Source organism: Ochotona curzoniae, unplaced genomic scaffold, assembly GCF_017591425.1.
Source record: "Ochotona curzoniae isolate NIBS_2020 unplaced genomic scaffold, NIBS_Ocur_1.0 scaffold_3208, whole genome shotgun sequence".
NCBI lineage: Eukaryota > Metazoa > Chordata > Mammalia > Lagomorpha > Ochotonidae > Ochotona > Ochotona curzoniae.
The window spans coordinates 41437941-41463468 of NW_024467106.1; the positions used below are offsets into that span (position 1 = coordinate 41437941).

Consider the following 25528-nt stretch of genomic DNA (forward strand, 5'->3'; position numbering starts at 1 on the left):
AGAAAACAAAATGGTTGATTCTGACTAGTAACTAATCACCTCCTGTGACACTGTTTTTAAAAATCTTTCAGAGTTAAGCACTATGAAACAGACACCACAAAGTGAACTGTTAAAAAACAACAACAAAAAAACTTTAAAGATAGGTCTTTTCTTTCTGTGGTTTAGTATACACTCCACCAAGTCAGTTGAGGGGAGTCTCATTAGTAGGTCAGCAAAAAGCCCTTGAAATAGGGAGTCCAGTAATTCCCACTTCTCGTTATTTAGGAAACTATCCAGTGTGTGTAGTCTGTTTCAGGTGATGGACTGAACCAGACCCGGCACTGGTTGGTACACACAGGAATCAGATCTGGGATCACCTTATGTGGATGTTTTTTCTGGCCCCCACTCCACCCTCACTGGACTACTGCATGTAAAACTCTGATGATGGGGGAAATTACAGGATTGGTGGTCTGACATTGGAATGTCTATCCGAACTGGGCCTCCTTGCTTGCTGAAGCCTGGGCAGAAGATGGCATGCCCAAATGCACATGGAGGATATGGCAGTTTAGTGGGGCCTGCAGAGGACATCTAGTAGCAGAACGTAGGCTAGAGAGAACATGCTGAACAACTCTCCTGTCCAAGCTTTGACAGCAAGTATCTAAGCAAGTGGAGATTATAAGGTGGACTATGTCAGCCAATGGAGCTTGGAAGGATTTCCTCATCCTTGCAGTAACGCATCTCAAAAGTATTAAAATTACTTCAACAGTATCCTTGGAACATGCTCTACAATGGAGATCCTAGGATGACACTGAGTGGTTATTCCCTCATCCCCAGATTAACTAATGCAATTAGGCTGCTGAGAGCAGCCCTCTCACTTTTTCTCCCTTCCTCCACAAGATACAGGAAGAAAAACGAATGCAAGCAGTTGTTTCATTTACTTTCCCCCATATCTTGATCCTTCCCACCCTAATCAGTGGTCCACAAGACACATAGCCTTCTCAATTATGTAAACATCATGGAAAATAAAATAAGTTTATTTTTGAAATGAAGAGACTCATAGAATTATGCCCATAATTGCAGATATATCACAGACAAAAAGGGCTTCTGTGACTATTAACAAAAAAACTAATTTTAATCGATATTTCACTAATGTAAACATTAATTTTAATCTATATTTTGGGTTGATGTTAGGTTGAAAAATAAATTCAATTAGCATTTAGATAGTATAAAACTTTGTCTAAACTGCTATAGTTTTCAGCAATGCTTGCATGAAAGTCAGTGAAATAATTTCAAATCAAATTTGTAACAGCTGTTTAGTAGAGTTCACCAGCAGCATGTCATTAAGTTTTAATTAATATGTGAAACTTACTTTTTCCTACATACTCTTGCAAAGAAAGCTGTCTGGTAGACTGGTTACTTGGTTAAAATGGGTAGTGTGTGTGTGGTGGGGGAGGGGGGCGGGGAATCTGACCAAGAAGGTCAAGTGTGAGCAGAAATCTAAAGAAGGTGGGGATGTACACAGAGTAAGGTAAAAAGCATGGTACATCTACTACAGAGCCATTAAAAGGAATGAAATTATACCATTTGTAACAGAATGGCTCCAGCTGGAGACCATTATTCTCAGTGAAATAAACCAGTCCCAAAAGGACAAATACCATATGTTCTCTCTGGTATATGACAGTCTTCTTGAAAAGTGCAAAGCAAATAGATATATAGGTGAACAAATACACACATATATTCTCAGATGAACTGTATAGTGGATCCTAGCATACTAGGAAGTGAAGATAAACTGCAGTAGGCATCTCTACTCCCAAATGAAAGACGGGCTCTCAATGAATAAGTTAAATACACCCTGACAACGTGATATTGGATTGTCTATCTTTGTCTATATCTACAATGCCATGATATACTTAAATAACATATTCTCAAACTTTGAACTGTTATTACAGGGCTATACTACTATTACATGGGAGGAAATGGTGAAAGACAATATGGAGGAGAAAAAAGGAACAGATGAAGGAAGAAGAGAACAAGGAGGGAAATCAATACCCTACAAAATAGTATCATGAAAAATAATAATAGTAGCATCAGAAGAAAAAAGTGTAAGACATGCACAGGACTGATCTGCGTAACGAACAAAAGAAGGCCAGTGTAACAAGAGTAGAAAGAGTAAGAAAGAGAGGGAGCAGAGAGAGAAAGGGTTGGTGAATTAACAGGGGGACTGGGGAGTCGAGGGTCTTCTACGTCACTTTTCAAGCCCTGTTTGTATTCTTACAAAAAGGGGAGCTATTATAAGGTTTGGAGAAAAAGAATGACATGATCTAATTCAGAGTGTAAAAGGACCACACTGAAGGCTATGTTGAAAACAGACTACTGAACATTCAGTCAAGAGATAATGATGGCTTTGACAGAATACTCTCAACACTGTGGAATGGTCACTATGCAAAAATTAACTCATATCAACCACAGTGCTGAGTAAAGTGTTAATATAGAAGCCAAAAGATGAAGAAGCAAAACTATATCGATGAAATGAGGATGGAGACTGTGAGTCTAGCCTTCTTGATTATTTGAGCCCACACTGAGGGGTTGGCTAGGACTCTTGAAAACAAAATAAAAAATGTAGGGAAATGTTGAGAGAGAAAAAGAAGAAAAAAACGTAACATGTTTCCTCGCCAATTAATTTTTTTTAAGGATTACATGGCCATCTAATTAATTAATTTACTTTTCAGAATACATTGCCCAGAAATTTCGTATGATGTCCTGTTCTCATGAGAGATTTTAAGAAATATGGTTATTTCATCCAAAAGAATATATCCACTTTAACAACTCTTTATTAAGTACTATAGATCATGTGACAAACATGTGATAAGGGTTTTGTTAAATTAGAACACAGCAGGCAACGCAGAATGCGACCATTGACAGGGTAACTAGGAATTTGGTATCGATTTCAAAACACCAACCTCATAAGCTAAGGCATTTTCATGCTCACCAGCAATACACATTATTATGAGGAGACTGGAAGCACTTAACTTCATTTGCTACTTTCACATACAAATACTGAATCACAATATTCGGCTTTCTGACACACACATGCTTCCCACATTTGGAGAAGAAAAACGGTTTCCACTTAACATCAGAGACTCCAAAAGGCACTCAAAGTTCCACTGCTTACATATTTAAGCAGTATCAGCCTTCAATTTTCAGTCAATAATAATCTTGTTGTAACACAATAATTCCTCTCTGTCCACTGATAAATACTGAGGGGGTGGGTTGCAGAAGACACATTTTTAAGGTAAAATGGTGCTAATCACATTTGTAGGTGTTGTTCAGACAGCTAATATTCCTTCCCTCTTTTCCTCATTTGCTTTCCCTTCCTCCTTCTACATTTTTTTTTTCCACCACACACACACATATCCCATTTCCTATCCAGACAACATTAACTCGAAAGCTGACAATTCAATCACTTCCCAATCATTTACTCTGCTGTTTAATAGAAGGGAAACCCAGTTACCATAACAACTCATATGCACATGATAATTACAGAGTATATAAAATAAAGCAAACCATACATTTCACAGTATTTTCTAGAGGAAATGTATAGTAAGCACAGTACCACTTCTCCACATTTTTATTCACAATGTTCATCTAATTGTGTTATACTTCAAAAATGTTAACACTATTCTCTGTACTTCAGAAGAAATGTGTTTTTTAAATAAAGAAAGATCTGAAAGAAGGCAAATTTCTTACAACTGAAGTGACTGGTTGTATCACATGCAATTTTGGGCCTCTAGGGAAAATATTTAAGGAGACACAAACAAGACAAAATTAATTAACATGACAAAAATAAAGAACTGGAAGAAAATCAAGATGGCGGAATAGGGTAAGGACATGTTTAAACAGACAGAGAAATATTAGCCAGTATGAGCCAGAGAGAGCACATTCCAGGAAATAGGAGAGGACAGAACAACAGCAGAGGGGTACCTAGAGACTGACAGACACAGGAAAGCAGTGGACAAAATGATGTGGTCTTGTAGTGACTGATTCCCCAACAGCATCCAGCAAACAGAAATCTGAACTCCACCAGGAGCCAGAACTCCACAAGCAGCAAGATGGGAAGGGACATCTACCGGGAACTCAGGCAGGGAACCAGAGACAGGGCAGCATATCCCAGATGAGCAGAGTGGGAACAAGGTGGATTTCAAAACCCAGTCAGCCCCCTACGGCCATATTGGCACCATTTTATTTTAAAAGGCAGGGGCAGCTATGGGACAGAACTGTGCATGCACTGGGCTGGGAGTAAACTCCTTTCTGGCTCAGCAAATTGCAATAACATGGCATCCTATAGGTCCCAACTGAAATAGGTCTGGGTAGCCCTCAGATCTGATGGCCAACAGATCAAAAACACTAGTAGTGGCACATCAAGAGTCATTTCATATGATGTGGCAAAGAATTTAAGACTGCAGAGACAACAGTGAGCTACACATGCTCTGAGCTCACAAGAACTCACTGAGCACAGTTCACTGCACTGGTCCCACAGGAAAATAATACCAACTAGGCATCTATGGGTCAAAATAGGTCCGTGTGGCCCTCAGACCTAATGGCCAACAGGTTGCTGCAAAATCAACACCAACAACAACCTAGCTAAATAGGACTTGTGGTGTCTCTAATCCTGGGATCAAGTATTTTTATTATCTTTAAGTATGCTGATTTTTATTTTAAAGATATTTCCAAAGAATACACTTTCATGAACACAAAACAAAGGAAGGATACCATTAGTCACATACAAAGAAAAGGCCATAGGGATCTAAGATGGCACCTACCTCATGTACAAGAGCAAGAGACGTCTGCTTGAAACTTCTCCCTCTGCTGGCCATTAGTCGATTCAATGGTTTTCCCTCTTTACTTTGATACATTGAAATATCATAGCAAAATAACATAGCACCTTTTAAAAACAAAAATAAATTTATACAAACATTTCTTATGACAAAAATTTATCAATTATATTCTCAGTAATCCATAATCGCTTGACAGACCTAACAATTGTTTACAACTCCTAGCTTTAGTTATCATGAATTATTGATTTCAGAGATTTTAAAAAACAGATTTATTCAGAAGAAATGTTTTACAAATAGTAATATTTATGAACTCTCAATAATAACATGTGCCCCTTAAGCTTATATCCAGGTGTGGACAACTTTTCCCTCATTCCTGCAACCATATGAATTTACATTAACTCCTTTTCTGACCCTTCCCATTGTATTTAACTAAATTTTGAACTTTTGTCCCCAGAAGGCTCTGTCAGGACAACAAAAATCAAAGCCAGAAGTCAAATCCTGGAGCAAGAGTCGGAAACAACCAGCCCTTGGGTCATATAAGGGCCCCAAACCATTGGATCTTGTCCTGCCAATGCAACCTCAGATGGAACTCTGAATTCAGGAAATCTACAGCAGCCTAATTTTCAAGCTTACTAATTTTGTATGTCTTGAAAATGACATCATACACATCCAAACATAACGTGGTAAAACAAAGGTTACTTAGCCATATCACCTGGAAGATGAGTTATGGCAGCCTGGGAAACTATCTGGCTAATTTTGAGACAATAACTTAAAAGTACAGAGATCACATAAAATATAGTGATATTACACTTCAGAACATCTCTTATAGAAACACTAACCTCCAAGTCAAGAAAAAAATGTACTAGCAACTCCCCAGAACTTCCTCTTACTTCCTTCCAGTCACACCAGCCTACATCAAAGGTAGCATGATTTCTAGCATTCATTTTGGCTACTTTGTTATCATATATATTTTACCTAAAATATGCATTTACTAAAATTATATGTACTAAAATATATAATTTTAGTAAATAGATTATATATATTTAGCAAATTTTCCATATAGACTTTAAAGATATCAAAAGTACAATATTCTATATGAAAGTGAAGTTGTTTATTCATGATGCTGTTCATATCTTATAAACTTACTCGATTTTTTTGTCTGGTTACTTTGCTATGTATTGAAAAGATATTTTAAACCTTCCAACAATGCGCTTATTATTTCTTCTTCTATTTCAAGTTTTTACAATATACTTTGAAACTATTATTTTAAGTAAACCATTTAGAAATGTGACGTACTCCTAACAAAAATATTTCTTTAACTCCATGAAATTTCCCTGTTATTATTGACTTTTTCATTATATGTGGGGCAGTATATGAAAAAAGGACAGACATTCTAAATGAAGCACCTGTTGTTCATCAGAGAAAAATGTTCTTGTTCAGTAGATTGAGCCAAGGACTGATTTTTCTCATCCAAATCAGAAACTGGGCTGGGTTAAGCTTGAATATAGTCTTAGTAAATCTCAGTCTATTTCTGGTTCACTGCTATTCCTGGGGTCCAGCACCGCTCCATCCTATAAAATTTTCAATTGGCAACCTTCTGGGTCTTTGATTTCTCAGACTAGGATGATTGAGGGACACTCAAGTTACACTTAGAAGTTTTCTTTAAAAAAAAAGATTTATTTATTTTTATTACAAAGTCAGATATACAGAGAGGAGGAGAGACAGAGAGGAAGATCTTCCATCCAGTGATTCACTCCCCAGGTGAACACAACGGCCGGTGGTATGCTGATCCGGAGTCAGAAGCCAGGAGTCTCCTCCAGGTCTCCCACATGGGTACAGGGTCCCAAGGATTTGGGCCATCCTTGACTGCTTTCCCAGGCCACAGGCAGGAAGCTGGATGGGAAATAGAGCTGCTGGGCTTACAATTGGCATCTATATGGGATTCGGGCGTATTCAAGGCAAGAACTTTAGCCACTAGGCTACCACGCCGGGCCCTCACTTAGAAGTTTTCAACTCAGCTTCTTAACATCTCATCTGATAAACTTTCAAAATATGAAATTTCTGCAGAGATGTAAAGTCAATGTTTTCTCATGTCACTACCACATGAATGCTAAGATCAGTGTGCATTTCTCCACCTCCTGCACTGGCCTCTTGCTAAGGTTAAGCATGAAGGCTTATCTTCTAGCTGCAGCCAGCTTTAGTAAAAACTCTCAAGAGACAATGGCTGCAGATCTTCAGTATAAATTCACACTCTCTCTAGGGTTCTCATTCCTTTGTTTCCAACCTCATTCTCCTAGACGGTCTATTTCTGTTAAGCCCCATAAGACAGAAAGAGAGTCTGCCTTTCAGACACTGTAATTAACCTGGATCTTTAGCTTTTGGCATAAGCCCCAAATTCAGAAAATGTCCTATGAGGAAAATCTCTAATTTGTTATGCTGGTTCCATTCCACCACTAAAAGCTCCACTGGCAAGCACCCACACTGTGGTGTAGTATATAAAGCTGTCACTTGTGATGCTGGCACCTCATATGGGCACCAGAAAAGGACACAGAATATGGTCCAGGTACTTTGGCCCCTGCCAGCCACATAGGAGACACAGATAGAGCTCTGTGCTCTTGGGTGTAGCCTGACCAAGGCCTGGCTGTTGGGCCCTTTGGGGAGTGAGCCAGCAGGCAGAAAACACCTTACTCTTCCTCTGTCTCCCCTTCTCTCTATTGAATTCTTTCACATGAAGAAATAAATCTTCTAAAATTAAATAAACAAAAGTTCCACTAGCTTCTGTTTCTTCCATCAGGCCATTCCTTCACCTGGTCCAAGCTCCAATTTTTGTCAACAATTAAAATCGATGAATCATTTTTGTAGTGTGGTCCAGCCAAGCCTAGATGGCAGCAGTAACAATGCCCTTCTATAACTTGTGAAGTCCTGCTTGAAAATGGAAGCTAACTCATTAAATAAAAAATCTGTACCTTGATATTCTTACCTGCAAGGCCAGGTTTCAATCCTGGTTGTTTGTTCGTGTCATACATTTTCAATATAAAATTGGGGATTCCTGCTACAGTCTTCCCTTGGTCTGAGCGGACACCTCCTTTTAATGCAGAGTGATAAATGCCACGAGGCATATTCACCATTTCTTGTTTTACAAGTGATGTAAAAAATTCCTCCAAAGCTGAAAGAAGATGAAAGAACTGTAAGTATGGTATGTCACATGAGAAATTTTACATAAGGATACAAAAACAACTAACACAAACACACTTCACATGTTAAAAGGACTCCCATCCCTTTGTTCATCTCCCAAAATTAGCACATGGCACATAGTTGCTCATACTTAAAAATGTGAGAGTTAGAGAGCAGCAGTGTAGTATAATGAGTAAAGCCACCACCTATGGTGCCAGTATTCCATATGGGTGCTGGTTCGTGTCCCAGCTGCTCCTTTTCCTATCCAATTCCCAGCTAATGACCTGAAAAAAGTAATGGAAGATGTCCCGGCCTGAGTGTTTGTGCCCCTGTCACACATACTGAAGAGGAATCAGCCTTTGGCACATAGCTTCAGCATGGCCCAGCTAGAGAGTAATCAATATACGGAAGATCTCACGCTCTTTCTGTCTCTTCCCTACTCTCTGTAACTCTTACTCATTATTGGTCCCTTTTCTTAACAGGACTACCCTTACAGACTTTTCTCTATCTAAAACCAGAACTTTGTCATACCCTTCACAAATATACCTCACAGAATAAAATCACTATTTGTAGCCATGATCAGGAAAGGATCATGGCCATTGATTCTCTGGTCTTCTATCAACCATCTCTGTTGTTGTGTGAAAACCATACTTCCATGTGGTTGCTTTCCATTACTCAGAAACAGAATGGATACCCAAATCAGCACAACTGCACTTGGCTCATCCTTGTACTTAGAACACACTTCCCCAGTTTTAACTTGACTGCATATCTCTTTTGCTTTAAGTGGTTTCAGAGAATCTTCTATGACTATACATCAATCTCTAACAATGCTATCATAATTATTTAAGTAGGAAGTACTATTCATATTCCTTAACTTGTATCTCTTCTTTTTAAACCAATAGTGGGGAATGTCTAGCCCACAGGCCATATAAGACCCACAAAATCGTTATGTCTGGCTCAGCTAAAGCAACCACAGGCTAATCCATAACAGGCTGATTTTTAGGTGTGTGTGTGTGGCTCACAAACTATCTTATAAATAATTAAATGGCGTGTGGAAGAAAAAAGGCTCCCCCAACACTGGTAAGTCCCAGATTTTTAAAGTTTGGCATTTTATTTACTATAAATCAACACAGAAATGTGGGAACAGAAGACAAAAGGATACCCAAATGAAATACATGCTAAGACCATAGATTTATATTTATGTGTTATTTTCCTAAGTGCCATCCAGAAGATGCCCAATAAATAAACAAAATACATTAAATCTAAAAAGAACTGTATAAAGCAGAAAACAAAAAGAATTCCACTGAGTGAGCATCTTCTGGGAACAAAAGCAAGCATCCACCTTACTGCCATGGAATTTCATTCTGAACAGGAACATCTGAAGTCTCCTTTAAATAGCCATGATTAAATCAAATGCACTAAATATTCCCTAGAGCATTTCTTACACACATATTCTGTCCCTGCCATATAAAACCCTCTTTGATGCAACCAAATTTCTTGGTTCAAGGCCCAGGCAACAAAAGCAAATCTGAATAAATGGAGTTATATCAAACTCAGAAGCATCTGTACAGCAAAGGAAAATAAAGAGTAAAGAGACATTCAGAAGTCAGGAAGAAATATTTGCAAGCTACCAACTTGACAAAGGATTAATACCTAGAATACATCAACAATTAAAAAAAAACTTAACAATATTGAAACAACTAACCCAGTTAAGAAATAAGCAATAAACAATTCTCAAAACAAGAAATAAATAAACATGCATGCACTCAGCTGAATTGCTCAGGGAATCTACATGATGGATCAAAAGGGGGAAAGGGGCAGAGAGGGAAGAAACGGGGAACTTCCAGCATTATAGGCTAGTGTGATCATGACTGAGAAAATAAGTGACAATTCTTGTTTTCACAGCACTTACAAATTAAATTCTTAAAAATTAGAATTGCACATTCATGAATATTCAAAAAAATTAAAATAGAACAAAGGAGAACCTTGCCTATTATTTAAAAACAATTTGGTTAAAAGGGATCAGGTTTGGAAAATCTAATAATTTTTAATAATCAGAAAATAAAACTTAAAATGTAAGTAATAAAAATCACCATACTCCATAAATAAATGTCTCATGTGTGACCGCTTACTGTTTCCTGTATACAGCATATAGGAATAGGGGCAGATGAGTATTTCTAAACAAGGCATACAACTCCCAACAAGCTCAACCAGAAGGGATCCAGGACATCATAATCAAGCTCTCTTCAGTTGAACATGAAGAAAAGTCAAGTAACTTATTAGAGGAACCCCAGACTCATAATTGACTTCTCAGAGAAAAATCTACAGACCAGAAAAGAATATAGTAGCATAATTCAGTTCCTAAAACAAAACAAAGCAAAATAATCAGCCCCAAATACCTTATGCAACAAAGCTTTCCTTTTTATTTGAAAAAGAAATAGAATTCTTCCAAAGCAAACAAAAACTGAAAGACTTCCCCTCTACCAGAACTGTCCCATAAATGTTGCTTAAAAATGTGCTACAGAGAAAAAGAACACACATCAAATCCAAAGGAAATTTAGAGAACATCTTAATAAAACCACAAAGGAAATTTTAATTAAGCAATGAGAAATCCAATGCTGGGCCGGGCACAATGGCTCAGTCAGTAGCTAAAATCCTTGCTTTGTATGCACTAGGATCCCATATGGATGCCAGTTCATGTCCCAGCTGCTCCACTTCTCATACAGGTCCTGACAAATGGCCTGGAAAAGCAGGGGAGGATGGCCCAAAGTCTTGGGACCCTGCACCCACGTGGGAGACACAGAAGAAGCTCCTGGCTCCTAGCATCAGGCCAGTTCAGCTCTGGATGTTGTGGCCAGTAAGCAAATGAACCAATAGACAGAAGATATTCCTTTCTGAAAATCTGCTTTTTAATAAAAAAAAATCTTTAAAATATAAAAAAGAAAAATCTGAAAATTTTATAAAATAAAAGAAAAGAAAAGCAATGTTAAAATGACAGGAACAAATCACTACCTATGACCTGGTATAGCCACATTCTAAAATTAGATAATAAGACTTCAAAGTAAAAAACATTAAAAAAAATTTTAAAGAGATGAAAAAGTATACCACATAATAATTAAGGGATCTGTTCAACAAGAAGAAATCACCATAATAATTGCATACACAGCAAGTGTCAGGGCACCTAGCTATGTGAAATAAATATTAATAAATTTAAAGGAAGAAAAACATTTGAATACAATAATAGTGGGGGACCTTAAAATCCCATTAACCTTAATGGACAGATCAATGAGACAGAAACTCAGCAAGGAAACAATGGGGCTTACCCAGAAAATAAAACAAATGGATTTAATTGATATCCACAGAACCTACCAACCTACAGATTATGTCTTTTTTTTCTTTAATCAGTTCATGGAACGTTCTGCAGAATGGATCACATTATAGGACATAAAACAAGCCTCAGAAAATTCTTAAAAATTGAAATAACACACATTTTCTCAGATGTTCATGGAGTGAAACTAGAGACCAACAAGTCAAAATACTCCAAGAAGATATGCAAACACTTGAAGACTGAACAAGATGCGGCTAAATTAAAAAGAAAATGAATTATAGAAGAAATCAAAGAAGAAAAAATTGAAATGAATAAAGGAATCAACATAATATATCAAAACTCATGAGATACAGTGAACCCATGTTAAGAGAAAGTTTATTGCAATTACTACTCACTTCAGGAAATCATAAGGGGCAGGCAAATGGGCTAACCATACATCCAAAGAAACCAAAAAGAAAAATAAATACATAAATAAATTTATTTACAGAAAAAAATCAAAATAAGGCATGAAATAAACCAAATAGAGACAAAGAGAACAATACATAAGATCAACAAATCAAAGAGTTGGTTCTTTGAGAAAATCAACAAAATAGATTCCCAAATAATCAAAAAAAGGAGGGAGAAGACAGGAATCCATAGGATCAGAGAAGAAAAGGGAAATATAACAACGGATACCTCAGACATACATAGAATAATTGGGAACTTTCACAGGCAACTATATGCCAACAAAGGCTTAGAAAAAATGGACAGATTTTTGGACTCATACAGTCAACTAAAACTGAATCATGAGGTAATTAATAGTCTAAATAGAAATGTAACAAGGACTGAGACTGAATCGGTAATTAAATCCCTCATAATAAAGAAAAGCCCATGGAATGGATGGCTTCGCTGCTGAATTCTATCAAATATTTAAAGAACTTACCCCGACCTTCCACAAGCTATTCAAAACAACAGAAATGGAGGCAATTCTTCCAAACTTTTTCATCACCTTAATACCAAAGTCAGACAGAAATATCACAGAGAAACAGACCACAGACTGATATCATTGATGAACATGCACAGAAAAATCCTCAACAAATTACTAGCCAACAAGATCCAATAATTATCAGACAGATCATTCACCCACACCAGGTGGGATATTTATCTCTGGCATGCAATGAGATAATAACATACACAAATAAATAAATACGACATACCACATCAATGAATTGAAGAATAAAAATATATGCTCATCTCAATAGATGCAGAGAAGGCACTTGATCTACCATCACTTCATGCTAAAAACCCTAAGCAAGACAGACATGGTAGGAACATCCTACAATACAATCAAAGCAACTTAATGTAAAATTCAATACTAACATCCCAACTGGCTGGGGTTCCCACTGGTGAGCATGAGAGCCATAATTGGGATAGCTGACTGGACTGAACATGGCTACAGGCTCCCCCAGCATGGGTGTGTATTGCATCTGGGGAGCTCCAGAATGGGTTAAACTCCAGCACCCACTGATACTCTTTAGAGACAGGGTGGGTATAGAACAGTCTGGGCTAGGTCTCAGCTCCTGCTGAACCATGTGAGAGCTGTGTCTGGTCATGGGCCAGCTATGGCTGGGCTGTAACACCCAATAGCAAGAACTAGAATGGGTATGGGCCATTTTGGAAAGGACGCTATTCCTGCCAGGACAAGATGTGGACTAAATCCAGTTCAGCCTAGGACCCACCAGTGTGCATGAGATCTGCCACTGGGAGAAGACCTGATAGAGGAGGTTGGGGAACTCCTTTGGCAAGACAAAGGCCCTACAGGTGAGTGCAAAAACCAAAGCAAAGAGCAGCCCAGAATAGGCCAGGTTACAGTATCCACCAGCATACATGGGGTCAGGACTGGGGACGTGCTAGGCTGGGCCAGTTCATAACATCCACTGGCAGATGCAAGCACCATGACAGATTGCAGGACATAGTGGGTTGGTCACACTACTAGCAAGTTTACATTAAGTCAGGGATAGGGGGCTGGCTAAGCTAGACTAGGCTGCAGCACCCAGCAGCAGGAGTTTGGAACAGGCAACAGGGGGCTGCAGGCTGGATCAAGCAAGGCTGAAGCATCTGGTGATGGGAGGCAAGCCATGCCAGTCTAGGTGAAATGGGTGCTGTGTCCATGAACCCTGGGGACAAGGGGCCCAACAAGACTCAAGTTGCCTGGATCAAGTCCATGCACCTGCTGATATGGTGAAGACCAAATCCATAAGCACTGATGCTCCGGCCAGCAGAGCCAGTAACGTGGACACGGCAAGGGTCTGGGGATGAGGCACTGTCAGGAGACCAGTGATGGTGGAAGTCTCTCTGAAGTCTCTCCTTTATTTGTCCTTTCACCTCTACTTGTTTACTCTTCTCCCCCTACTTGTTTACTCTTCCCCCAGCCCCACACACTCTCATTAGCGCATATTGGATACAACTGAGTCCAATTAGACCAGGTGCTTCAAGCCCTAAACCCACTCCCTGTAGTGCTCGGCTTAACGAGTGCTAGTCAACTCCTTAGCCCACAACACACTGGGGAGGGGGATCCAGTGGACCTTGCATGGCCCAGTTCTTTGCCCCACATTCATGGTAGGTGACTGGTGCATGAGCCTTGGGAGCAGGGTGTCTGGCAGGGCCCAGTTTGCACAACCCGGGTCCTTGAGCCTGTCTACACAGTGGGTGATAGGTCTGTGGGCAACAGGGATGATGAATCTGGTGGGACCCGGGTCACTTAGTCCATCTCCTTGGGCCCGCTTCTGCGGTGACTGCTGGGTCCGTAGGCCCCAGGGGTTGGGAGGGTCCTGTGGGCCTTTGGTGGATGGTCTGGAGCACCTGTGGCAGCTCATTGGCCACCCAGGAGCATGTTTGTATGGACTTGGTGCATGGGCTTGAAGGGGTTCAGCAATGGCACAGGTGGGGGCGTGCAGGGGCATGTGGTCTCATTTCTAGGACTGGTGGCTCTTCTGTGGAGTTCATGTGTCAGAATTGAGCCTCCACAGTGGAAAGGACAGAAGGCCGGCCCAGATGCATATGGAGGATATGGCAGACCACTGGGGTCTGCAAGAACATCTGGCACCATAGTAAAAGAAGGAGAACAGAACAAATTGGACAACTACCACAGCCAAACGATGACAGCAAATATCCAGCCAAATGAAGCCTCTAGGGTCAATTATGTCAAACCAATGGACACTGGAAGGGTTTCCTCATTCTTGGGTCAACAAGATTGACAGCATTTTAGAACTAGTGAAGCCACTTGAACAGAACCCTCAGAGCATGCGCCACATCAGGGACCCTGGTTGTTATTAGGAGGCCATTCCTCATCCCTGGGTACTGAGGTGGTTGGGAGGCTGGGTATGGCTTCTCCTTTTTTCTCCTCCCTTTCCCCAGCAGCAAGCAGAAAGAGAAAACTTGGAAACAATGATCGCATCTACTTCTCCCTAACCCTCAAGCCATTCCACCCTGATCAAGTATATAAACATCATCAAAAAATCAAATAAAAGGTTTTTTTTTTAATTTAAAAATAAAAAAATCAACACTAGATTCATATTGAATGGAGAAAGACTGGAAGATTTTCTACAAAGATTTGGAATTAGACAAAGATGTCTCTTTTCACCACTGCTATTCAGCAAAATATTAGAAATTCTCACTAGAGCTATTAGGCAAGAAAAAGAAACTCAAGGAATTCAAATTGGAACTGAGGAATTAAAATTATCCCTGTTGCAAGTGACAGGTTTTTATACATGGGTGAACTGAAAGATTCAATCAGGAGACTATAGAACTCATAAGAGTTTGACAGGGAAGCAGGACAAAAAACTTAATGAGCATGAATCAATGGCACTAGCATACACAAGTAACTCCAAGTCTGAGAAAAACTCATAACTACAGTCCCTTTTGAAATAGTAGAGAAGGCTGCAGCACGATGGCTCAGTGGCCAAATTCTTGCCTCGAATAAACTGTAATCCCAGAAGTGTGCCAGCTCATGTTCTGACTGCTCCAATTCCCTTCCAGATATATGCTTGTGCCTTGTGAAAGCAAGAGAGAATGGTTCAAGGCTTAGGATCCTGCAACCCCGTCAGAGACCCACAAGAATCTCCAAGTCCCTGGTTTCTGCCTTTGGATCAGCTCAGCTCCAGCCATTGTGACTACCTGGGAAGTGAACCAGCAGATGGAAGATCTTACTGTCTCTAGCTCCTTCTCTCCGTAAACCTGCCTTTCCAACATAGATAAATGTTTGAAAAGAAGAGAAAGAAACAGCAAAGAAGAATGTTAAACACCTTGGAATAAACCTAACCAAAATATGAAAAGGCACTACAATGAAAATTACAAAACATTAAAAACAATAAAAGATGGAGAAATCTAATATATTCCTCAATCAACAGGATCAATATCATCAAAATATCCATATTACTGAGGGAAATATACAGATTCAATGTGATCCCAATCAAAATTCCAACAACATTATTCTCAGAAGTAGAAGAGATGATGCCAAAAGTTCATCTGGAAACAAAAGAGATCACAAATAACCAAAGATATCCTGAAAAATAAAAATCAAGCTTGAGGAATCAGAATTCCTGACCTCAAGACATACTACGGGTAGTGGTCTTAAAAAGTCTGGCACTGGCACAGAAACAGAGAAGATGATCAATGGAACAGAACAGAAACCCTAGAACGGAGCCCACATGTGAACCAACTAACCTTTGACAGGAGAGCTGAAAATAACACAAGGAAAGAGCTTGATCTCTTCAACAAATGCTGTGGGGAGAATTGGAGAGCAGCCTCCAGAGGTGAAATGCAAGATCCCCACCTGTCACACACTTACAATGATGGAACTAGCCAGTAAATCTCTGAATACTCTAACAATATTCTTCATTTAGATTTTGTAATGAAAAGGCATTAATTTAACTAGTAACCTGGACAGTCCCACTGCAAATTTGTGGAATAAATTTTTAGCTTTTGAAGCAAATTTTTATCATCAGCGCAAATATGGTTGCTTAAACTATGTTTCTAGCTCAATTTTAGCAGTTTTCATGGTATGTTTAGAACAACGTAACTACCAGAAACAGTTCCAAAACAAAAGCATTCCTTTAAAAAATACAGGCCCAGTATTAGAGTGAGTTATAGCACATATACACAATGAAAGAATACAATCAGACATGTAAAATCACTGAAAAAATTCTCTGCCACCAAATAGGATCACCTGGCAAAACCGAGGGGGCAGTGAGCGACAACAGGTTGAGATAGCAAAAGCCAGGGACTGAAAGATCCACATCCTCCTCCTCTTCTTCATCTAGCTCATTAGGAACAGGGATTTCTGGTCTGATCTGAAATGACACATTTAAGATGTTAGAAAGGGTAACGTTAAAACCTTATGTAGAATCTTTTCTTTGTCCTTTTGTGTCAAGATTTAAAAATGAGTGAAGACTCCATTCCTCTACAATTTAAAACACATTACATTTATTTTAAAATATATATTCATTTTTCCAGTTTAATTAAATAATAAACTCTAATCATCTTTTTATTTACAATCTTGAATCCCTGTAAAGAACTGCTGGCAATACACGAAGAAAATCATCATATACCAACATAAGCAATGATTACTACAGAAAGCTAACAAAACTCTACACCAATCAAAAATAAAATGCAAACACCAATATATTCAATTTAATGAACTTCCACGACTTCTAATTAAATATATGCATAGGATGAGTATTTTCAAAATTCATGATTCAACCAAATTTCTGACAAAAATTCAAACCTATCAATAATTATGGAAATTAGAAAATGAGAGAATACTTCCACTGATGCCTTTTTGAAACTTGTCAGTTTGTTGCTTTAAATTTATAAAAATTAAAATCTTTAATTGATAGCTATACTTTATTTGATATAATCTGTACTTGGAAGACTTTGTGGTTGCTCTGTGATTAGTTAGATTTGCTTGAAACACAAATAAAAAATATAAAAGGGTTACCACCATTGTAGTTTAAGATGTAACTGTTAAGCAATTAATTAAATTTTTAATACTTTCAATGACATAACATCATGATGCCCACATGGAGACAATTAAGCATTGGGGAAGGAAATAAAAATATATAAAAACAGTTGCTATAACCATAAAGTGCCAGAACCCAGTCATTACCATTTTAGCCTGACTTCTGGAGTTATTTTTAGAAATAATGAACAATTCCTGCAGACTGCCTTCTCCATAGGTCCCCAAAGAACTGTTCAGTTTAAGAAGTGCACTCTCAGTATTCTTGCAGGTGATAAAAGAAAACAGAAAGAAAATGCTTCTCTTAAGTATAATCTCCACTCCAATAAAGCCCGTCAGCCATAACTAGAGTTCTCTTCACTAGCACAGAAAGAATAAAATCAACCTGATCAGGCAAGGCTTTCCAAGAGAAGATTTAATTCAGATCGAATATTGAGCATCTAATTCTCAGAGAGCTGTACCAGTCCAGCTCACAAAAGTAACAACTGGGTGTGTCTCAGATATGGCATGATAGCGTTTGTTGATAACACCACATATCAGAGAAACCCTGAAATGTCTGGACAGCTTTTGGTTGTAACAAGCAGGGTTTTCCAGGCATCTCGTTTGCATATAGGTTTAAATCTTCCGGGCCTAGCACCCAGTGTGGTAGTCTAGTGGCTGAAGTCCTCGCAGTGCACATGCCAGGATCTTATAGGGGTGCCAGTTTATAGCCCAGTGCCCCCAGTTCCCTTCCAGCTTCCTGCTTGTGCCCTGGGAAAGCATTTGAGGATGGCCAAAAGCCTTGGGACCTGCACCCTTGTGGGAGACCTGGAAGAGGCTCCAGGCTCCTGGTTTCAGATCAGCTCAGCTCTGGCTTATGTGGCCCCTTAGGGAGTAATCAGCAGACATACATGTTCCTCTCCATCTGTCTCTCCTTCTCTCTGTATATCTGACTTTCCAATAAAAATAAATACATCTTTAAAAAAAACTCCTGAGAAAGGAGTTCTGTATCTGTGTGACTTCCTTCCTGAATTTTTACACACCATAATACCTTTGGAAAACAATAAAAGGAAATTTTCATATAGAGCCCTAAAATTTCACTTCCTGGTATCCAAATGTTCTAAATTAAGATCTATGATCATGTAAAAATCCAGAATGGGCAAATTTATAGACAGAAAGGAGATGTGTGACTCTAGGGCCTGGGGCAATAGGGAGTGCTAATAAAGTTTCTTTTAGACGGACAAATGTTCAAAAATTCAACTGTGCTCTTCATTAGCTGTACAAAGCCAATGAATATATCTATATAAATTATATAATCACACAATGAAATAGTTCAATCATATGACATGTGAATTATATGTCAATATGTTTATTATATTTATTATGTTATTATATTATTACATATAATATATATATAATATATATAATATATAATATTACATATTATATTTAATATGTTTATTATGTTTATTATATGTCAATAAAGCAACTTTTTAAAGGAAGAAAAGACAATGCATGCTTCTGACAAAGCTAGCCACAAAGAAATTCAAATTGGTTAAGTATAGTATTAAAATAATCAAAATGTCTCCAGAATTATTTTCTATAGAAGGGATATGAACATTTTTACATATGGCCTCTCATACCCAGTCATTCTATTCAGTCGCCCTATTTAAAATGAGTCACAGCATCCATGCCATCATTCTGAGCGTCATTAAAGAGCTGAGGACGTAGAAAACTGATCCACTGCTCAAATTGTCTAATTTTACATTGTCTATATGTCAACTGTGTGCCTATATTAATTTAAGTATATTTATCTAAGAACAGTATATGTCTGTATATTAAATATTCATTAACTTTAACAAATAAATTAGAATTGGACTTTAAACATAAATGTTATATTCTGTATCCTTACAGTGGAAAATCACCTCTTCATTATATTTTTCCTCAAAGGAAAGCTGATTCTCCTGGGAAAGTTAGCAGTTACTGTTAGATGTTGGTTCCTATACATCTTTCTTTTCTGCTCACCTCCTAAAGAACTATTTGTTTCAGCTTCCTATGTTAACACAATCTCATTCTTTCACTCATACACGCACAAAAAATGGATAAGCTCAATGTGAGTACAACTAAAACAACAAAGAAAGGTTAAATTTAAAAATAGTGATAAACTGTTGACAATTACTTTAGCTGGGAAGAATTTCATTATATTTACAACATATGCACATACCAATAATATCCTTGGAATCATACTAAAATTCATTAAAAACATCAATAGCAGACTAAGATAAAATAACAAATTACTTTTCACATAGGCTTCAAATTCAATACTGGAAAGCTTAGCATGCCATATACGTAGCTGTGGGTTTTTAGCCTGATAACCTTTCATCCACTTTTCCATATGTGTAACCTATGAAAATTCAGAGAATGGTACATAAACACGAGATTTTTATTTGGAACACAAGAAGTATTTGCATACATTCAGTTAAAAACAGAAACAGCTTCTGATGAATGCAGTGACATTCACTTAAATCAAAGCCAAATGGGTTATACCATATTTATACCAATCTAGGATGCATAACGAGCTCTTCTATATTCTAAAATTAACTCTAGAAATCAACAAAACAATCTACCTGAAGATTGCTATAACAAAATGCCTGATTTTTAAATAGCAGAATGTTTTTAAAGAACTCAAGTCAGATTTCTTTATATATGCTTCTGACCTATGAAAACCTTCTACCTAAGTTTATCCACTCTGTTTCTTTAACCAGAAAAAAAGTATCAGTATCTTTAGCTATTTTTTCCTTGTGTGTGTGTGTGTGTGTGGCAGAATAGGAGAAACAGTTAAAACAAACAGAATAAATACAAGCTACAAGAGAACATTCATACTTGACTATTTTTTAATATTAAAATCAACAGGTCCTTAGAAAGTCCCCCTAATTTGGGGGACAATTTTAGATTTTCATGTTTTAATTAACAATCATATTTTATAAACCAACAAGATATATTCATTCACTCAATAGCCTTGACACACATAATAGAGCCTAGAACTTATTATTCTGTTTGCTAAACCTATGTAAATATTTAATAACCATCACTTCTAATCAAATGGGAATTCCTAATTTTAAAAAAATGGTAAAAAGAAAAAAGACATGGTAATGAATCGGATATTCAACTGCCTGATACATTTGGTATCCCATTGAGATCTACTACCCAATGACATTTTCCATCTTACTTTAGTTTTACCATTACATTCAATGATCAATTTTCCTTCTGAAGGTTGCCTTTCCTCTTACTCTTTTTTCTTCTACTATTCTGTTGGCTTTCAAGAAGTTATCAGTTTAAATTAATATCCATCAGTCAACGGGAAATATTTCTTAAAGAAAAATAAAATGTATAACTTAATTATCTTCTAAATTATACACCACAAAAGCAGTCACTAGTTTTTTTTCATTCCTTGTGAAATGGACTCAAAGTTTATTTCACAAGTTACTACAAGAGGAAAGAGACAAACAGGATGTACATTACTGAAAAAAAAAAAAAAGTCTACAGGTAATCTTAATCTTTTGAGTAAGCCAACTGCCTTCAGTACATTGTGAGTAATCTCCAAAAACAAAGAGCTACCTTGCTTTTTACATTATACAAATCTCTGCTTGGTAGGAATCTCCAAAACAGTTGAATATAGGCTTTAATTGAAAACGAACCTACCTCACCCCACTGCCATTACTGAAAAAACCAAGATGGAATACTGAACTGGTTATATTGTTAATTTCTCAGAAATAGTCTGGAACATAAACACAGTGACATTGCCTGGACTCTCAGTCACTAGATATTCAAGCAATCAAATAAAAGGTAGTAATCAATAAAAAGGAGTACATGGTATCATATCCAATGCACACTTACTCTCCAAGAAGAGACACGTTCTCTGTCAGATTAGGCTAAGAATGAGAGACACTCTCACACTATTTATACCCTCTCAACATCAGATGGGAATATCCACACTGGAGAGCCAGTGTTACTTTGTTTAGGGTATGTCATATCCCAGAAGGGTAAGCTTAGAGCAAGGCAAAAAAGATGTTGGGAGGGAGGAAAGAGACAGCTTGAAAAGCACAGCCATAAGAGGATAAATATCATAGCTTCTTCTATAACTTTTCTCTCTCTAAGTGTTTCCAAACACAGAAGTCCAACTCTAAGCTATGGATCATGAAAGGCATAAAATTTTTCTTATTGGCTATTCAGGAATCAGAAGACATAGAAGAGTTAGATTAATGAAATCTCTGTTCTTGGACTGAGAATAGACTTTACCTGAATAAAACTCTAACAGACATAATGGGAAATGCAGTATAACCATGAAGTTGGAAAAGCATAAGCATGTCAACATTTAAAGAGGTAGACACTGAGCAGTCAAGGCATATGAGTTATTTAATAAGAACTATTATTTCAGTTGGAGTATTTCAGGAATAAAATAAAGATCTTTATGCAGCCATGCAAATGAGGGAATACTTTTTTAAAATAATAAAAGCTACACCCCATATCAGAGTATCTGATTTGAAGTCTGGTTCTGGTTCCTGATTCCAGCTAGGATGCTGGAAGTTAATGACTCCTAGGGGGAACAGGTGATGACTGAAGTATGTGGGTACTGCTGCTCACATGGAAAATCTGGTCTATTTCCAGCTCCTAGTTTCCAGTCACTGTGGGTATTTAGGAAGCAAGCCAACTATTGGAGAACTCGCTCTCTCCACCTCTCAAACAAATAATAATGTGTTAATAAAAGGAAGCTTCTCAGATGCTGTAGCTAATCTATTACTGTGAATTTGCACACCACATTGACAAGTAGCAGTCCTTCTTGTCTCTCTTTTTTGGTAAATAATTGTGGATACTGTTAGTCACCATGATACAGCCTGCAGGTCCACGTTTTTGAGTTGTAGGTGGTGAACACCTTTACTTGAACCATTTTGTTTGTGATCACTGCATGACCAACCTGTCAGTCTATCTTCATGACTCTTCAATAATACAGTGAATTGTGCCTTACTTAAGATAGAGTTTTACAAGGATCTACTTTCAGTCTTTTTTACATGGGTGACTCCAATTCAGTAAACAGTTTATCTGTCTCCAATTGGCATCTACTCTCTGTATAGACCCTATTCAGAAGAAATAGCCAAACCTACTTTACCACACAAGAATCCCACAGAAAACACACAAAACCTTTCCATCATTCAACCTTTGGGACAAATTCTAGGTAATATTATGCAATAACTTCATGTAATGCAATGTTTGCCATATACTCTAAAGGAATTTCATAAATACCCATATGTAATTGATTAGTACTGGCACTATATATAGAATGATACTGAACTCCTTAATGTGACAAAAGAATTTAAATCTGATTGAGATAATGCAAACTGCTTCTTAGTTTGGTCTGATAACTAAGGTAATATTATCCTCTGTGCTAACCTTTAACAGAGCACTTCCTCCTTCATCCAGCACACTGCAGCTAATCTGCACAGCATTTCATACTAGACTAGTAGACTTGGTTTTTTCCTGTGGCATTTGTCACAAAGATTTTTAGCTGCCAAGGTGGTATTAAACCTTAGCCTATGAAGTCTCAAGCAGTGTACTAATTTGAATGCACAGTGGTTGCTATGGTAGTAAGGATCTTCTGGACCAAATCATATATCCAGGCGTCTTAAAAAGGCTTCATTTGCACTATAGGAATATTCACTCTCTTCACAAAAATTTTAATTCACTATCCATGAAACTTATGACTTCCGTTATCTCTGACAAATTAAATCCTAAACATAAATTCTTATTTTGTAGGCATAACATATCTAGAGAGATATATTAGTATGTTTTCAGGCAAAGCTCTCCTCAGAGGAAGGAAAACAGTCACGAAAGCCATCCCAACATGGACACATCAGTGGAAGAAAAGACATGCCTACCTGCTCAGGCAGATGAAGGATGGTATGTTCCCCTGTGCTAAAGTGGGACAGCGACTTGTATGCAGCATTTGCGACAACTGGGTCCTAGGTGGGGTAGAACAAAAGCAAATTAAAAATAACATTACAAACACCAGATCTGGAGGAAGTAACCCCTCCCCGTTAACCCCAACATTTCACAGGCACTGATCTGGAAATAGTGTTGGAGCCTAAGAATAAAAACGCATTTTCTAGAAATTTCACATAAAAAACAATTAATTCTATATTCATTTCAGAAGAATATACTGAAAAGAGAAGAATAAGAAGGGCCTGAGAGGAAAACTAGAATCACTGGGAGAATTATCATAGCAAATATTTTTCAGAACAGTCTGTATCAATTAAAAATATAAAGAAAATAGCAATGGGCAAAAGGTGAAGAAATGTTGTTTGCCTTAAACATAAAGTAAATCACAATTGTTCAGGTCCACTAAAAAAACAAACAAACAAACAACAAAAAAAAACTAATCATTGCTCAGGTCCCCAAGTAGTATGGTTTAATAGTAACACTATGAGTGTTTATCTGAGACTCCAGCTACCTACATGGAAATTGGCTTTTTGAAGCTAAGCTCCTTCACTATGGAGTCAAACATAACATTTCTTAGATTCTCTTTTCTATTCTCCTGCATGTAAAAAGCCAGTAAAAGGGCCCAGGGCAGTAACCTAAGTGCCTAAAGTCCTTGCTTTGCATGCCCCAGCAGCCCTGCTTCCCATCCAGCTCCCTGCATGTGGCCTGGGAAAACAATCAAGGATTGTGCAAACTCTCAAGACCCTGCACACACTTGGGAGACCCAGAAGAGGCTCCTGGCTCCTGGCTTAGGATCAGCTCAGCTCCAGCCATTGGGTCACTTGGGAAGTAAATCTATGGACAGAAGATCTTCCTCTCTTGCCTCTCCTCCTTTCTGTATATCTGACTTTGCAATAAAAACAAAATAAACCTGTTTTTAAAAAGTGAAAAACAAAATGCACTATATTTTTACATGTTTGTATGAAGTGGCATAAAGCAAAAAAATGAAGGACAGTAAAAGTAGGAATTAATGTCAGCAGTCCCTCTTACCTCTCTCAGTCTGAAAAGTGTTAGGTGCATTTTATGTTGAGAATACATTCATGTAAAGAAATTGAGAAGAGTTCTTAAAACTTAAATTTACAAATAATCACACTTTTTAAGAGTCTATAAACCATCATTGCAGGAGACTTATACTTTTTATTTTAAAGTGTTTTTTTTTTTTTTCAATACTTCGTTCTCCAGCTTTTGCTCTTACTCCTCATTACCCCTTGCGACAGTACCTTATTTTGAGTTTGGGTCCAGAGGAAGCTGAGCACTTGAACTTTAAAACTCTGAAAAATCAGTAGACACCAGAATAAAAGGTTAAAACAAAAGTAAAATTGAGTACAAAAAAATACAAAACACCAAAATTAATTCACTTCTTAAATTTTCCCAACAGTAATTGACTTGGTCTGTGTTAATGCATCATTTATAAATTGAAACTGCTCAAAAACAGATCATCTAAACATAAGATATTTAAAATACACTGAGATTTTAAAATCAGTGAGTTTAGGCGCCGGACCACTTTATATTGACCACTAAAGTCCCACTACAAATAATACTTTCTTATGTCACTCTTCTTGATTCCCTACTTAGAAAAGTATCCCTTTGTCCAAATCACCATATTGTACATGGCACGCTTTGGCACCTGGTATAACTCCCTATTAAGCTATACACTCCTTGGACAGTGACTATGTCTGCCATTTCCAAAACAGAGCTGTCAGGTTCAGAATACTTCCTTACCAATGACAGTATTGATTGAGTATAAAAGCAACTTCTTCCCACTTATCTTCTTCATATCAATCACATATAATGGCTTGCCATTCCAAATCATACATTCTCATATAACCTTCTTGCCTTTACATATTGTATCCACTAAGATCCAAGTCTAATAGTTACAGGTAAATGAGGTTTTCTTAGATTTCTCTTAAGAATGTTACTTTTTCTATCAAGTATTCACTGTTCTGTGATTAACATCAAGTGCCATTATAATATCATTCCTCACATCGAATTCTTCTGTCCGCCTTTGGATATCTGAGAGGTAGCAAAAGATACCCTGGCATAGCAGAAGACGATATGTTAAACAGCCACAGATTCCTAGGTTCAGACATCAGCTCTCACTTAGTAATTACAACTTGGGGAAATTACTTGCTAAGAATATAATAGATTGTCAATAAACATTTGATTAACAAGTGGATAGGCCTCTTAAGATATCAATTTCATTAG

The 25528-nt window shown here is 37.6% G+C and overlaps 1 protein-coding gene across 3 annotated transcripts in view; it reads right to left on the reverse strand.

Moving 5' to 3' along the window:
* FOCAD (focadhesin) overlaps positions 1-25528 on the reverse strand; it is a 232601-nt gene that overhangs the window by 68486 nt on the left and 138587 nt on the right. For all 3 annotated transcript variants that reach the window (XM_040963884.1, XM_040963886.1, XM_040963883.1), the window contains 5 exons: positions 24544-24594; positions 23224-23307; positions 16523-16646; positions 7795-7980; positions 4800-4921 (listed from right to left, as the gene is read on the reverse strand). In XM_040963884.1, coding sequence (XP_040819818.1) covers positions 4800-4921; positions 7795-7980; positions 16523-16646; positions 23224-23307; positions 24544-24594 — 567 coding nt within the window. The remainder of the gene's footprint in view (positions 1-4799; positions 4922-7794; positions 7981-16522; positions 16647-23223; positions 23308-24543; positions 24595-25528) is intronic.